The sequence below is a fragment of the Pseudonaja textilis genome, chromosome 7 (genome assembly GCF_049901715.1).
Source record: "Pseudonaja textilis isolate UNSWEBS1 chromosome 7, rPseTex1.2, whole genome shotgun sequence".
Lineage (NCBI taxonomy): Eukaryota > Metazoa > Chordata > Lepidosauria > Squamata > Elapidae > Pseudonaja > Pseudonaja textilis.
The window spans coordinates 12,279,799-12,294,821 of NC_141996.1; the positions used below are offsets into that span (position 1 = coordinate 12,279,799).

The 15,023-nt window shown below is 42.4% G+C and overlaps 1 protein-coding gene across 1 annotated transcript in view; it reads right to left on the bottom strand.

Annotated features, from left to right (window-relative positions):
* MAML2 (mastermind like transcriptional coactivator 2) overlaps window positions 1-15,023 on the bottom strand; it is a 198,656-nt gene that overhangs the window by 7,317 nt on the left and 176,316 nt on the right. The window contains exons 3-4 of the mRNA XM_026706888.2: window positions 6,766-6,936; window positions 3,353-3,464 (exon numbers count right to left, since the gene is read on the bottom strand). Coding sequence (XP_026562673.2) covers window positions 3,353-3,464; window positions 6,766-6,936 — 283 coding nt within the window. The remainder of the gene's footprint in view (window positions 1-3,352; window positions 3,465-6,765; window positions 6,937-15,023) is intronic.

Sequence of the window (15,023 nt, forward strand, 5' to 3'; positions counted from 1 at the left end):
AAATCTGTAAAGATTCTCAGTCATCCGGGTCATGGTTTCCCAAAGATGCTTTTTTCAGGAGGCAACTAGACTTCCTTGTTTTTTTTTTTCTCGTTTGAAGACGTTTTGCTTCTCATCCAAGAAGCTTCTTCAGCTCTGACAGGATAGTAGGGAATGGAAGGATTTATATTCCTTGCAGGCAGCTGGTCATTTGCATCCTTTTAGAGGGTCCTGGAAGAGCTTGGAGGTTTATCTGTGTCCTCAGGGTCATCTGAGTAGCGCTCCTGGTTCCTGTAGTCTGCAGTTTTTCCCTCTGGAAATCCGTTCCTACTCCCACACCATTCAAAGGGTGCCCATGCCAAATTGTATAGCTAAAAGTCTGTAGAGATTCTCAGTCATCCAGAGTAGGAATGGATTTCCAGAGGAAACATTGCAGGCTACAGGAACCAGGAGCGCTACTCAGGTGACCCTGAAGACACAGATAAACCTCCAAGTGCTTCAACAACTCTTTAAAAAGGATGCAAATGACCAGCTGTCTGCAAGGAATATAAATCCTTCCGTTCCCCACTATCCTGTCAGAGCTGAAAAAGCTTCTTGGATGAGAACAAGAAACTTCAGTTGCCTCCTGAAAAAGCACCTTTGGGACAACGTGAAAGAAACTATGGCGTTTCGTATCAGAGAGCTTCCTGGATTACACATATCGTTAGCAATTAAGTCGTGCAACCGGTGCTTAATTCGTACTCCAAACATCATTGAAATGAAAAGCAGATAGCCAGGACACATAACATTTACCTGTTGCAACAAAAAGACTCAGGCAACTAAGGCATTTTCTAGATTAGCCAAGATGGAACATGTTGACTTAGTAGACCCAGATGGCCAATACACTATATTCTTTTGTAACAGCCAAAATTGCTTCAGAGGGTGCAGTGGTTGGGAACAATGCTTCTCTCTCTTATTCCCAAGACAAAGTTTCCCTTTTTCTCTAAATTGCTTACTATTTTTAGCTTCTTCATTCTCTTCTTCCCCCTCCCCCCCACCTTCTTTTTGCACTGGACTAATTTATACCAGATGGATAGAAATTTCACTCCAATTAGTGTTCAGTGGAGAACATAACCAGACCTTAGATACCAACCCCCCCACCAAAAAAACCTGACTGGTACTGCAGAATGTGTCAATTTCTGATTAATGGATTGACAGTCTATCGTGAAGTCTCTGCTCTCTGAAATTCAATTTTGAGACCGGCTGGGTAATCTTTAATTCTGTTCCATGAAGAGTAACAGTAGGAGGACCACTGAAAATAAATCCAGATCAGAAGACAAATGTATTTAATGAGCCATATGATATATGAGCTTCCATGGCGCAGTGGTTAGAGTGCTCTACTGCAGGCCACTTCTGCTGACTATCAGCTACCTGCAATTTGGCAGTTCTAATCCCACCAGGCTCAAGGTAGACTCAGCCTTCCATCCTTCCAAGATGGGTAAAATGAGGACCCAGATTGTTGGGGGGGAATATGCTGACTCTGTAAAACTGCTTAGAGAAAGCTGTAAGACTATAAAGTAGTATCTAAGTCTAGGTACTATATTGCTATATGCCACAGTGCAGAACACTTTTTAGAAACACAGTCTTTCAAATGTATAAACTTTCTCCATCAAATGTATAGACAGAGAAGTTAGGGAGATTTGGAATACTGCATCCAGTGTTGGTCACCACAATATAAAAAGGATGTTGAGACTCTAGAAAGAGCGCAGAGAAGACCAACAAAGATGATTAGGGATCTGGAGGGTAAAATATACCAAGAACAGTTTCAGGAATTGGGTATGTCTAATCTAATGAAAGAAGGACTTGGGGTGACATGTTAGCAGTATTCCAATATCTCAGGGGCTGCCATAAAGAAGAGGGAGTCAAGCTATTATTCTCCAAAGCACCTGAGGGCAGGAGGAGAAGCAATGGATGGAAACTAATCAAGGAGAGATGCAACCTAGAACTAAGGAGAAATTTCCTGAAAGTTAGAACAATTAATCAGTGGAACAACTTGCCACCAGAAGTTGTGAGTGGAGGGTTTTAAGAAGAGACAACCATAGGTCTGAAATAGTATAAGATTTCCTGCTTGAGGAGAAGGTTGGACTAGAAGATCTCCAAGATCCCTTCAATGTCTTTTATTCTGTTAGATGTCTCAGAATATACAGTATTTTCTTGAAGATATTTCCGAGTATCTCTCTGCTGATTCCTACTAAAAAGACGATGGGAGGACTGCTGTCTTTGGGATTTAATGCCAACCTAGGAAGCGAGGAAAGGTTCATATCTTTGGAGCGATGACTTAAAAGACAAGATCCTCGCACGATTGTAAGTAAGTCAAATGAGAACCGCCATTTCTATTTCAGGTGTCCTTTCTTCTCGGTGGGTAGACTCTAATTAATTTGAGTTTATGAACATGCTTAGGATTCATTTAAACTTGCATCAAGCTTTATGCAGGAGTGGCCTTCAAAAATTTTAGCAAATGGTTCTCTGCCCGGTTTCTGGGTGTGCGTGGCTATGGTGTGCGTGGCCTAGTCAGCCTTCTGCACCACAGCCATGGAGGGGGGAATGCTTTTGCCCTCCCTGGGTTCCGGAGGCTTTCTTCGAGTCTCTGGTAAGACAAAAATGGCCTCCCTAACATGAGGCAATCAGGCTCTGTTAGCCAAATCAGCCTTCTTTAATCTATTCAGAGACCTAGAGAAACATGAGGCTCAGTTTAGATCTTCACCAAGTAAAATTCAAACGCTGGAAAGGGAGGATCCGTGAAGAACGTTTGAATCATCAGACGACTCATCGCATGTTAGAACTGCTCTTCATTTGTGTGTGTGTGTGTGTGTAAGCCCTTGATTTATCCAGCCATCAGGCAAATTCCAACAGATGTATGTAGGCATCTTCTTTAGATATCCTCCGATTAAGCTGATAGGAGACGGGGTGGGCTCAAAATTGTGAATCGACTTTTAAGCTGTGGGTGCAACTGCACCGATGCCATACAATGTACACGGATACCGTAACAGCGGAGGGGAAAAGGTCAGTGGAGGGTTCCCGAAAATCAATGTAGCTTCTGTGAAGGAAACTGAATGCTGGTTTGTTTGGGGTAGGGAAAAGGCCTCGGGAAAGATTATTAAGGGACAAGGAGACTTTTGTGTTTCAAATGGATGAAAGGAAAGGAAAGTTTAGGAGGAAGGAAATTTGAGAGACCAGGGAGACGAGAAAACAGGAAGAAAACAGGAGAAACTCCCACATCGAACTTGGAGAGAAGGAAGACCTGAAGTGATGTTCAGGGGGAAAGAGCCACATGTCCCACACTCAAACGAGTCAAATCTTTGTCTGAAGGTGGCTTGTTTGCTTTTATGCTTACCAGAATATTGGTGTGTTTGCTGCACATTGACTTGTCCCCTTCTTTGGTCCTTATAATCTGGTGGTGGTCTTGTAAGGTGTCTATTCAGTTGATCTTGAGGGGTGGCTTTCTCCTACAGGAGGAAGAAAAAGAGAAAAGCATTCTCTATTTATTTATTATTCTGAAGATTTGAAAAGAATCACCTGACAGCATATAAGGTAAAGGTAAAGGTAAAGGTTCCCCTCGCACATACATGCTAGTCATTTCTGTGTTCTGGGGTCAATGCTCATCTCCGTTACAAAGCCGAAGAGCCAGAGCTGTCCGAAGATGTCTCCGTGGTCATGTGGCCAGCATGGCTAAATGCCGAAGGCACATGGAATTCTGTTACCTTCCCATCAAAGTGGTCCCTATTTTTCTACTTGCATTTTTACATGCTTTTGAACTGCTAGTTTGGTAGAAGCTGGGACAAGTAACGGGAGCTCACTCCATTATGTATTGCTAGGGAGTCGAACCGCCGAACTGCCAACCTTTCTGATCAACAAGCTCAGTGTCTGAGCCACCACCACATTCTCTATTTATTTATTATTCTGAAGATTTGAACAGAATCACCTGACAGCATATACATACACTCAAAGATGTGTTCTCAAAGGATATCATACTCCATTGATGCAACAGAGGTGTTAGAGTTTGCAGCAGAAATTCATGTATAGAAAACACACAGATGACTGCTCCAGCAGGATCATTAACTTCTTTATAAACATATTAACATGTTGAAGTAAAGTTTACAATACCATTAGTAGATTCTTTCAACGAAACATTAGCAAACCCACAAGCAGCAGCAGCAGCTCAGAGAAGATATCAGTTTCAGCAAACAAGCAAGACTAGTTTCACTTTCAATTCTCAACAAAGCACACAGAGCTAAACCACACCCAGGCTGTCGGCTCCCATTGGCTGGTCTGTTGTCATGCTAACTTTGTTAACCATGTCTCTGCCAGTTAATGAATATACTCTGACAAGAGGAGAAGCAGGTGGGGAGCTGTGGGATATTTATTAGAACACACTTCTCCAGCTTGATGTCCCTCAGAGTGGTTGGAGTTAATTTTGGAAACTAAATTCTCAACAATGGAGGACAACAGGCTCCTGGGGAAGCTGGTAGAGATAACTGTAATTTCAGGTTATGAAATATGGAGACCCCACAGTTCAAGTGAAATATTTGTATATTGTTTGGGATGAAATGAATATTTAGGAACTGTTGCTGGGACATATCTGATATCTATGGAGATTCTCAATCTTCCAGGTCATGGTTGTCCCAAAGGTGCTTTTTCAAGAGGCAACTGGATATTTCTTGTTTTTATTTGAAGATGTTTCGCTTCTCATCCAAGAAGCTTCTTCAGCTCTGACGGGATGCATTCAGACGAGAATGCAGCCGACCAGCTGTTTGCAAGAAGTATAATTCCTTCCATTCCACACCATCCAGCCAGAGCTGAGGAAGCTTCTTGGATTAGAAGCGAAATGTCTTCAAAGAAAAACCAGAAAGTTCAGTTGCCTCTTGAAAAAGCACCTTTGGGACGACAATATCTGATAGTTCTAAGAAAAGGCTATAAATTAATGCAGGCAACTTAAGTGATCTGGATGGAATAATAACTTTTCTTTCTTATGCCTCACTCTTCCTGCAGAAGAAAAGCATTTCTAGTCCAATTGGGCAGTTTTGGAAAGCACACCAAATTTTGCCTGAAGGGTGTGTGTGTGTGTGTGTGTGTGTGTGTGTGTGTGTGTGATCCCTGTTTGTCATCTGGCTGTGCTAAAAAGAAAATGGTACTTCCTGCACTGTATCAACTCTGTATCAACAATGATTTGATTGCAGACAAGGGTGGGAAATTTGTATTTTCATCCCCAAGGACACTCTTGTCTGCAATCTTATCATTGCTGATTTCTGTACTGAGGTCCTTCTCTAATATTTTTACAGGTAGTCCTCACAGTCATAATGGCGCCCAGAATTTCTATCATAAACCATGAGGATGGTCATAAGTCAAGGCACTCATGTGACCAGATCTGATTTTATGACTTTTTTGCAGTGATCTTTAAACAAAGCAATTTATTACTATGGGTGTTTTTTCTGGAAACCTGCAAAAAAATAACACTAGCACTTAAGACTTCTATACTACTTCACAGTGCTTTACGGCCCTCTCTAACCTGTTTCCAGAGTTAGCCTATTGCCCACAACAATCTGGGTACTCATTTTACCGACCTTGGTAGGATGGAAGGCTGAGTCAGCCTTGAGCCAGTTAGAATCGAACTCCTGGCAGTGAGCAGTGAATTAGTCTGCAATAATGCATTCTAACCACTGTGCCACAATGTCATAAATCTCAGTTATGTGACCATGGAAGGCAACAACCAGTTGCAAAAGTGAGATAGTTGCCAAGTGCCCAAAATATAGTCATGTAACCAAGGGGATATGTGCAACTGTCAGAACTCCGGAAACTGGGTTGTAAGTGCCTCGTGGGAGGGGCGGGCTAGACTCTATTGTAACTTTGAACAGTCACTAAGTGAGGACTATCTGCTGTTCCATGAATCATAAATTGTCAAGCTATGGTTCATCTGAAACAAACAAAAATGTGAGGAGGGGTAAGGAAACGTTCAGTTCTAAAACTCATAATGTCTAAGGTTCCCCTAAAGACTAATTGACCATCATCCTTCTACAATGACTTCAAGGTTTCAGAGAACCTTCTCAGCATCTGCTCCTGACCTAGCTAACTAGAGAAGACATGTGAACCTCTAATGTTCCCCATGGACAAGACATGTTCAACTCTTGTGCTCTTGCTTCAGAAGCACACGTATGGATTCTTCAGAACTGCTAGGCCTAGGAGTGCAATTTGGATTGGCCACCAAACTTCTCAAGGGCCAAACAATTCCAAATGAGTTGGGCAGGTTTTTTTCCTTACATTTCCTTTTTGGATCCTGGCAGGTTGTTTTACTGTGTCTACACGAAAATAAGCCCTATCCCAAAAATAAGCCCTAGCTCAATTTTTAAAAACGCGCCTAATATAAGCCCTACCTCCAAAATAAGCCCTAGTTAAGACCCCACTCCCTCCCTCCTGTCGTCTGGTTGCATGAGGTGGGGCAAGATGTATGCGTAAAAGCTAGGGAAGGGGTGGGGGGGGGATGAGCTGCCCCACACACCTCACACCTGCTTACCTTAGGACCACTGCAACCAGACCTCCCAAGCCCCAACCGCATGGTGCCTGGCCATGAGCGGCCACAGAAGAAATGGGTGTTGTGGCATGGGAGGTGCAGTGGTCCTAAGGGGAGGGGTAAGACATCCCCCAAAAATAAGACCTGGTGCTTATTCTGGGGCCCAAAAGAAAATAAGACTGGGTCTTATTCTGGGGGAAACATGGGTATATAGAGCTAGAATAGAAAACTGGGATATTTACTGCTTCGGTTAATATTTGGTGCTGCTGCTGAAGGAGGAATTGTTGTTTCAGCTGCTGATTCAGCAATGCTTGTGGCGATGAGTTGATGTAGTTGGTTCCAGTATTTGTATTTGTGCACGAGGAAGATCCTGGGTTGGTGCCTCCACTTTGATTCAAGACGGCATGTTGATTCTGGAACAGAAAGAAGGAAAGAAGGGATGAATCCAAAGAGGTACAAAGGTACAGACAAGCCAAAATGGAAAAGGGACCCTATCTTCTTGGAAGGTGATCAAAAGAAAGATTCTTCTGTTATAAGCTGTGGTGTCTACTGGAAGAACTTGACCAAAGCATAGTTTGAAAAAAAAAATTAAGGCTATCCTTGCATGTGAAAGGAAAATCTTGAAGCTCAAAGAAATAGCAATAGCACTTAAACTTATATACCGCTTTACGGTGCTTTAAAGGCCTCTCTAAGTGGTTTACGGAGTCAGCCTATTGCCCCCAACAATCTGGGTTCTCATTTTACTGACCTCAGAAGGATGGACGGCTGAGTCAACCTGGAGACGGTCAGGATCAAACTCCTGGCTGTCGGCTGAATTGTCCTGGGAACTATGAGGAACTACACGTCATAGTAGCTAGTAGTTGATCATGGAACATCAGCTATTGCTGCAGATATAATTATGCAGTTGTAACATTTTATTCCTTTATCCTACTGTTTTGGGATGGGAGGGTCATACTATTTTTCTATCAGTTAACTCCATTTTCACTTGATCTCATTATAGGTCGACTTATTTTGTCTCTCCATAAATGTTTACCACATTTTTATATGGCATTGAACAAGCAAAACAGTAGCTCTGAACTTGGACATGAAGGCAGATAAGTCTAATGGCCAATGCCACCAGAGGGTAGATATCTTTCTTATTTGATCTCACACCATATTTTCTTCCACATGCAGGTTTTTTGATCACACATTTTGTTATATTAAATATTGCTTTGAAAAGCTGGTCAGTTGGACAATAAATCGTTTATCTAATTTATCCCTGAAGTAAATTTTGCACATGAAAATTTGAGAAACTGCCACAGTAAGGAACGGGGAAAAAAAAACACCTTTGCACAAATTGTGATGGGTGGCCCATCTCTTATTTACTGAGGTAAAAAAAGGTTAATGGAGCCAATTCATCTCTGATATACAATGCATTCTTCAAATTTTGTTTTTATATCAAATATTTAAGCTTTCTATCTTCCTACTTGGTAAAATGATGTCTTTGGTTCTATTTCTTTTCAGAATAAAGGTTGGAAAAAAGAATCGGAAATTGTAGGCACATATAGCTCTCTCTGTGTGAAATCAGAATGGCTGGCTTCTTTCTTTTTTAGACACCATTGTGGCCAAGAAACAAAACCGAGGACTAGATGATGTATTTAACCTGATGTAAACTGAGGCTAGGAATTTCCATGTTCCCATCAAATTCTAGGCAATTATCAAGACCAGAGTTTCAGATTAAACTAGCCACTCACCCAGGAAGTTATAATTTAGTTCCTGCCCATTGCTCTTTCTGAATTCCAGTCATTCATTATTTATTTTATGTGTGGGTAAGCATTATTGCCCAATTCTTCTGTCAAAAAGCTAATTAGGGCAGTTTATGAGAATGTAAAACAAAGCAATATAATTTGGGAGCAAATCACCAATAAAATGGTGCAGCCAAGGGATTAAAATCTTTTCACAAAGAACCAAAGAGCAGTTGGAGAAGGTAAGGTAAACTCTCCTCTGAGTCTCACAGGTGCTTTTTTTTTTCTTTTCCAAAAGGCAACATGACTTTCTTGGTGTTTTCCTTTGAAGACTTTCACTTCAAAGAAAACACTAAGGAAGTCCAGTTGCCTTTTGAAAAAAGCACCTCTAAGACAACCGTGACCTGGATGACTGAAAATCTCCACACAGACATCGGCCTCTGAGTCAAACTTGACCCTTAACAACTTCATGGACATAACCATAATTTTCTCAGCAACTATAGACAAATGGCTTGACACTGCCACCTTCTGGGATTTCTCCCCCCAACTTTTCAGGCTAGTGTACCGTGCTGGGACTTCCTAGTTGGATTTCTAATCCAATACCAACCATTTACAATCCTGTGTAGCTTTTTAAACATCAGCCAAACTCAAAGCAATCTTCATTGGTTGTTTAATGTCAAAATGTCAAGCTATGTCCCTATGACTATTATTAAGTGTTGCACCTGATGATTCTTGACTCTTGACTAATGTATCTTTTATTTTATGTACACTGACAGCATCTGCACCAACACAAATTCCTTGGGTGTCGAATCACACTTGGCCAATAAAGAATTCTATTCTATTCTATATGGACTAGGTGGACATTCTCACCACTACTGTAAGGAAGTCTGTACTGATTATTTGATTTATCTCATCTGAAAACAGAGCACTTAAACTAAAAGGAAGATCCCATCTACCTATCCATCTTTCCAGGTGACATTAACACCACTTTCAGTCTATAGCACGTGGGTGTCAAATTGCCACGTCATGTGACATTTTCTGATGTTTCCCTCATTTACGGAGCTGGGGTGGATGTGGCCTGCCCGTGATGTATCCGGCCTGCAGGCTGCCCGTTGGGCACCCCTGCAGATCAACAAGCCAACCTAATTCTAACCCTAACCCTAACCTTATTGTGAAGTATCCTCAGAACAAGGCATTATGAGATATTCACAGTCCTCTCTCTATAGGCAGTTATCATGGCCTACTAATAATTAAAGTATAATGCTCAGCTCTCGGATAGGTAAAAATTCAGGACGTGATTAAACAACCAGATGTTACTAATTAGTAATAATTAGTAATAATTATTTGTAAACATGGAATAGAATAGAAGAATTCTTTATTGGCCAAGTGTGATTGGACAAACAAGGAATTTGTCTCTGGTGCATATGCTCTCTGTGTACATAAAGAAAAAATAAAATACAACCATCAAGAATCATAAGATACAACACTTAGTGATAGCCATAGGTTACTAGTAAGCAATCAAATCACACTAGGAAACAAATAAAATATATATAAATTGTAAAGATACAGGCAACACGGTTATAGGCAACACGATCAAGTTTTTTTTAAACACGAACAAAGGCCGACAGTGATTTGTGTCTAATTTGTTTCTTCATGTGCTCAGTGTAGTCTCCTGCTGAGGCAGTCTGGAGCATTTCCTGTCTCGGCTATGGAGTGCTCATGGGTGATCAGATGGGGCAGTCTTCTTAAATATGTCCACATAATGTCTCCCAAGTACAGATGTTGGAATCCTATAGGCCAGTGTTTCTCAATCTCAAGTGAATTTTAGATGCCGGCTGGGGAATTCTGGGAATTGAAGTCCACGCATCTTGAAGTTGCCAAGGTTGACAAACACTGCCCTTCTGTGGGAAGGCAATGGGGTGTAAAATATTTTATACGGATTGATGCAAAGAGGAAAATATGAGAGCTGTGGTTCTTGAGAATACGTAGGTGTGAATGCCCGTGCGTCCATGTGCAACTGACAACACCCTTTGTCATTTTTGCTATGGATAAATTCTTCCAGGGAGGCCAAAAACGTAGTTGTTTATTATTATTTTTCATTCTTTCTTAGGCTGTCAGAAAATTATCTCCTTCTACCTTACAGCAAATAAATAAAAGAAGGCCTGATTTAATACATGCTTGGTTGCTGATTGTGTTGCCTGGAAAGATTTGGAAATATTATCCCCCTTTCCCGCCTCCCCCTTTCATTCACTCAAACCACAGCTATGCATGTCAGAGATTTCTCATTCTTTTCATGCTTAGGGTCTGACAATAAGATCCTATCCTCATATTGCCTTCAAGCAGTCAACCTCAATTTATTCCCCTTTCCTAGCTGGAGAGCCATTCATATGGGAGAAGACCATTCAGAACAGCAACACTGGGGACATTTTAACTGTTTCTTTAGCCTTTGCTTCAAATGCCTCCTCTCCCCCCCCCACCCCCCACCCACCGGTTAAAAAAATGTTTTGTTTATCTTGGTTTCTTGCGGAAGTCACAAATGCCTGGAGTTGGGAATTGTGATAAACCATAAAGCAGGCATGGATTATTTTAGCAGGCAAAGATTGCTGTTTGGGGTGTGCAGCTACTGTTGGCTCAAGGATTGGAGGCTAAAAAGGCATAAAAAGAACGGTTGCCAGAATTGGGTATGTCTAATTTAATAAAAAGAAGGGCTAGGATGACATGATAGCAGTCTTTCAATATGTATGAGGCTGCCCCAAAGAAGAGGGAGCCAAGCTATTCTCCAAAGCACCTGAAGGCAGAACAAGAAGCAATGGATGGGAACTAAGGAAGGAGAGAACCCACCTAGAAATAAGGGGAAAAAATCCTGACGGTAAAACAATCAGGGCAATGGTTTTCCTCCATAAGTTGCAACCTAGAACTAAGGAGAAATTTCCTGAAAGTTAGAACAATTAATCAGTGGAATGACTTGCCACCATAAGTTGTGGGTGCTCCATCACTGGAGATTTTTAAGAAGAGATTGGACAACCATTTGCCTGAAATAGTATAAGGTCTCCTGCTTGAACAGGGGGGGTTGGACTAGAAGACCTCCAAGGTCCCTTCCAACTCTGTTGTTCTGTTAAGGACCATTATCAGACATAAGAAAATTTGTGCTCCAAAACTAAGTGGAGGGCCAGGGTTCCAAGTGGACCTGAATTTGGAGAGTTGGTATAAAACAGAAAATACAGTAGACCTGGGTTGCTAAAACAAGGAAACTACTAAGTGGCAGAAAAGAATTAAAGGTCTCCATAACTCTCTGTTATCACCTAACAATTTAGCCTTCAATGTCACAAAGGTGTTTTTCCTTCTTAAAATATCCCAAAATGGCTGGATTATATTGCCTACATGTATTTTTTTTTGGGGGAGGGAATATGATAGTATATAAGAGGTGCTAGTATTTTGCAGATGGCCCATGTGCTTCCTTCTTTGCATCCTAGTTTCAGGTAGTCTAATGCTAAAGTCCATACTGTGAAAAGCAGAATGATGAGGTTATCTACAGTAGTTGGGTAATGAAACATCTACAAGAAGACAATCAAGCTGAGAGAACACCAAGGATTCCACAACCTTTCTATTTTCTGCTTGAATGACCCACAGACAAGCCAGCCAACAAGAATAGGAAGGCCAAGAAGGAGAGGGATGACCACCAGGTCTTGCTATGATCATCCTCTAAACACTGACTTGGCCTGCTACCAACACAGACTGGAATGGGACCAGCATGGAAGATAAACAGTAGAACTGACCTTTCGCTGAAACAGAAGCAAACAAATCATCTAGTGCAGTGATGGCTAACTTTTGGGGGCTCCTGTGCCAAAACCTGCATGCGCACACACTCACATGCCAGCACCCAGAATGAAATGCACCCCCCCTCCCCATGCCCCCTGCGCATGCGCGTGCAATTCCTCACACCTACCCCCTTAACTGCACTGCGCTTCACAGGTGATTTTTCAGCTGATTTGAGGCCTTTTTCGGCCTCCCAGAGGCTTGGAAAAAGCTTCTGTAAGGCTTTTCAGGCCGAATTATATCCCAATTTTGTCACTTCCGGTATTACAGGAAGTGACAAAACGGGCCTGAAAAGCCTTGCAGAGGCTTTTTCCAAGCCTCTGGGAGGCCGAAAAAGGCCTCAAACCAACTGAAAAAAAAATCAGCTGTGAGGTGCACACATGCACAGTGAGGTAAATTTGCCTGTGGCTCGTGTGACAGCACAAATGACTCTGCGTGCTACTTGTGGCACACATGCCATAGATTTGCCATCACGGATCTAGTGTTTTTTTGTGTATGGGTGATAAACAAACATAATCTCTGGAGAGACTAGGATACTGTCCTGCTTCTCCCTTCTCTTTGGAAAAAGGGGTCTCTCAAAATATACAAGGCATAAAAAGAACTAAATATGAAAGCGTATGTAGACATAGTCATTAAATTTATAAGTCAGTGAGCCAAAACAAAGATATGCAACAATGTACAATTAAGAATGTAAATGGCCTAGGTTTGACATAGGGTCATTTTCATGGAGATGTTGCAAGGGTCAGCATGACCAAGCCAGCTATCTGCAACTGGGAAAAAGGGAAGGTAAAATCAGCCTCTTCCACATAAGGCTAGCATGATACTCCTACAACTGATCTGAGCCAGCAGTGTGCTGCAGCTGCCAAAAAAGCCAACCCAGTTCTAGGCTGCATTAACAGAGGGGTAGAATCAAGATCATGTGAAGTGTTAATACAACTTTATAGCAATGGGTAGAAATTAATCAAGGAGAGAAGCAACTTAGAACTAAGGAGAAATTTCCTGACAGTTAGAACAATTAATCAGTAGAACAATTTGCCTCTAGAAGTTGTGAATGCTCCAACACAGGAAGTTTTTAAGAAGAGTTTGGACAACCATTTGTCTGAAATAGTACAGGGTTTCGTGGCTGAGCAGGGGGTTGGACTAGAAGACCTCCAAGGTCCCTTCCACCACAAAAACGTTTATGTAGCCCAGGGGTCTACAACCTTAAACACTCAAAGAGCCATTTCCCACAGAAAAGAAAACACCGGAAGCCAATAATTTAACAACCGGTGTGACTGGGTGGGCATGGCCAACTCGAGGTCACTCACTCCCACTCATTAACTTCTTGCTCTGGGATATGGAATGAGTCTCCATCCCTCGCCACCCCTCCTTACCTTCTCAGGCCAGGTGAGGAGTGACAGGGAGGGGAGGGGCCAGCCAGTGGTAGAATCAGCTGACAGGGAGTGCAGCAGACAGCCGAAAGAGCCGCATGTGGCTCCAGAGCCACAGGTTGCAGACCCCTGATGTGGCCTAAGCTTGGCTTTGTTTGTACAAAGGATTGGGGGAGGGGGGGCAGCAAGATTTGTCAGTGCTTAGGGCACCAGTGAGCCTTACTGGTTGGCCTGAGCGCTCTGCCAACAAAAATGGGCTCCCGAGCTGCGTTTTTGAGTGCGATGGCCTCCTGCAATCTTTGCCAGTGAAAACAGAGCTCAGGAGGGCTGCACACAGCTCTCCCAAGCTCCGCTTTTGATGGCAGAGGCACTGCGGGCCAGTCCTTTGCTGTTTCTAGGGTGGCTCTGTGGGCTAGATTTAAACACCCCCATGGGCCAGATCTGGCCCCTGGGCCTTGAGTTTGATACCCCTGATTCAGGTCATTGACCACAGGGATGCTGCAATGGTTCTAGGTGTAAAAAACCAGTCATATCAGTTTTTTCAATGGCACTGTAACTGCGGTCAATAAATGAACTGTTGTAAGTCGAGTAGACTCTCCTGCTTGAGCAGGGGGTTGGACTAGATGACCTCCGAGGTCCCTTCCAACTCTGTTATTCTATGATTCTATGAGTAGTGTAGTGCAAGATCAGAAGAAGTGGAGAGATGTGGCCCATAGAACCACCAAGAGTCAGACATGACTTAATGGAAAATATCAACAGCAGCTGTCATGAGATAGACTACATCTCACAGGAAATATCCGTTTGGCCAAAGCACAGTGAGTTTGATCAGGAATTTTTTTAAAATTAAATGCTGGAGAGAGGAAATTGAATCCTTGAAATAAGGGACTTTTAGTGACATCTTCTGTATTGAAGAAAGTGTGAGTCTTATAGAAATTAGGCCTCTTGAAAATCAGAGTAGCATCTGAAAGAATGTCTTCTCTTTAAAAAAAACACTCTTTATAGAGTGGTACTAATACCACACTATAAAGCCTTAGTAAGACCACACCTAGAGTACTGCATCCGGTTTTGGTCACCATACTATAAAAAAGATGTTGAGGCTCTAGAAAAAGTACAGAGAAGAGCAACCAGGATGATTAGGGGACTAGAGACTAAAACATACGAAGAACGGTTAAAGGAACTGGGCTTGGCTAGTCTAGTGAAGAGAAGGACCAGGGGAGACATGAGAGCAGTCTTCCAATATTTGAGGGGCTGCCACAGAGAGGAAGGGGTCAAGCTATTTTCTAAAGCTCCTGTAGGCCAGACAAGGAATAATGGATGGAAACCAAACAAGGAGAGATTTAATCTGGAAATAAGGAGAAACTTTCTGACAGTGAGAACAATCAACCAACGGAACATCTTGCCCTCGGAAGTTGTGGGATCGCCATCAGTTGAGACTTTCAAGAAGAGATTGGACTGCCATCTGTCAGAAATGGTGTAGGGTCTCCCGCTTGGGCAGGGGGTTGGACTAGATGACCTACAAGGTCCCTTCCAACTCTGATTATGTTATCTGTTAAAAGTCGTGATCTCCAGTCAGAGGTGGTATTTGACGGT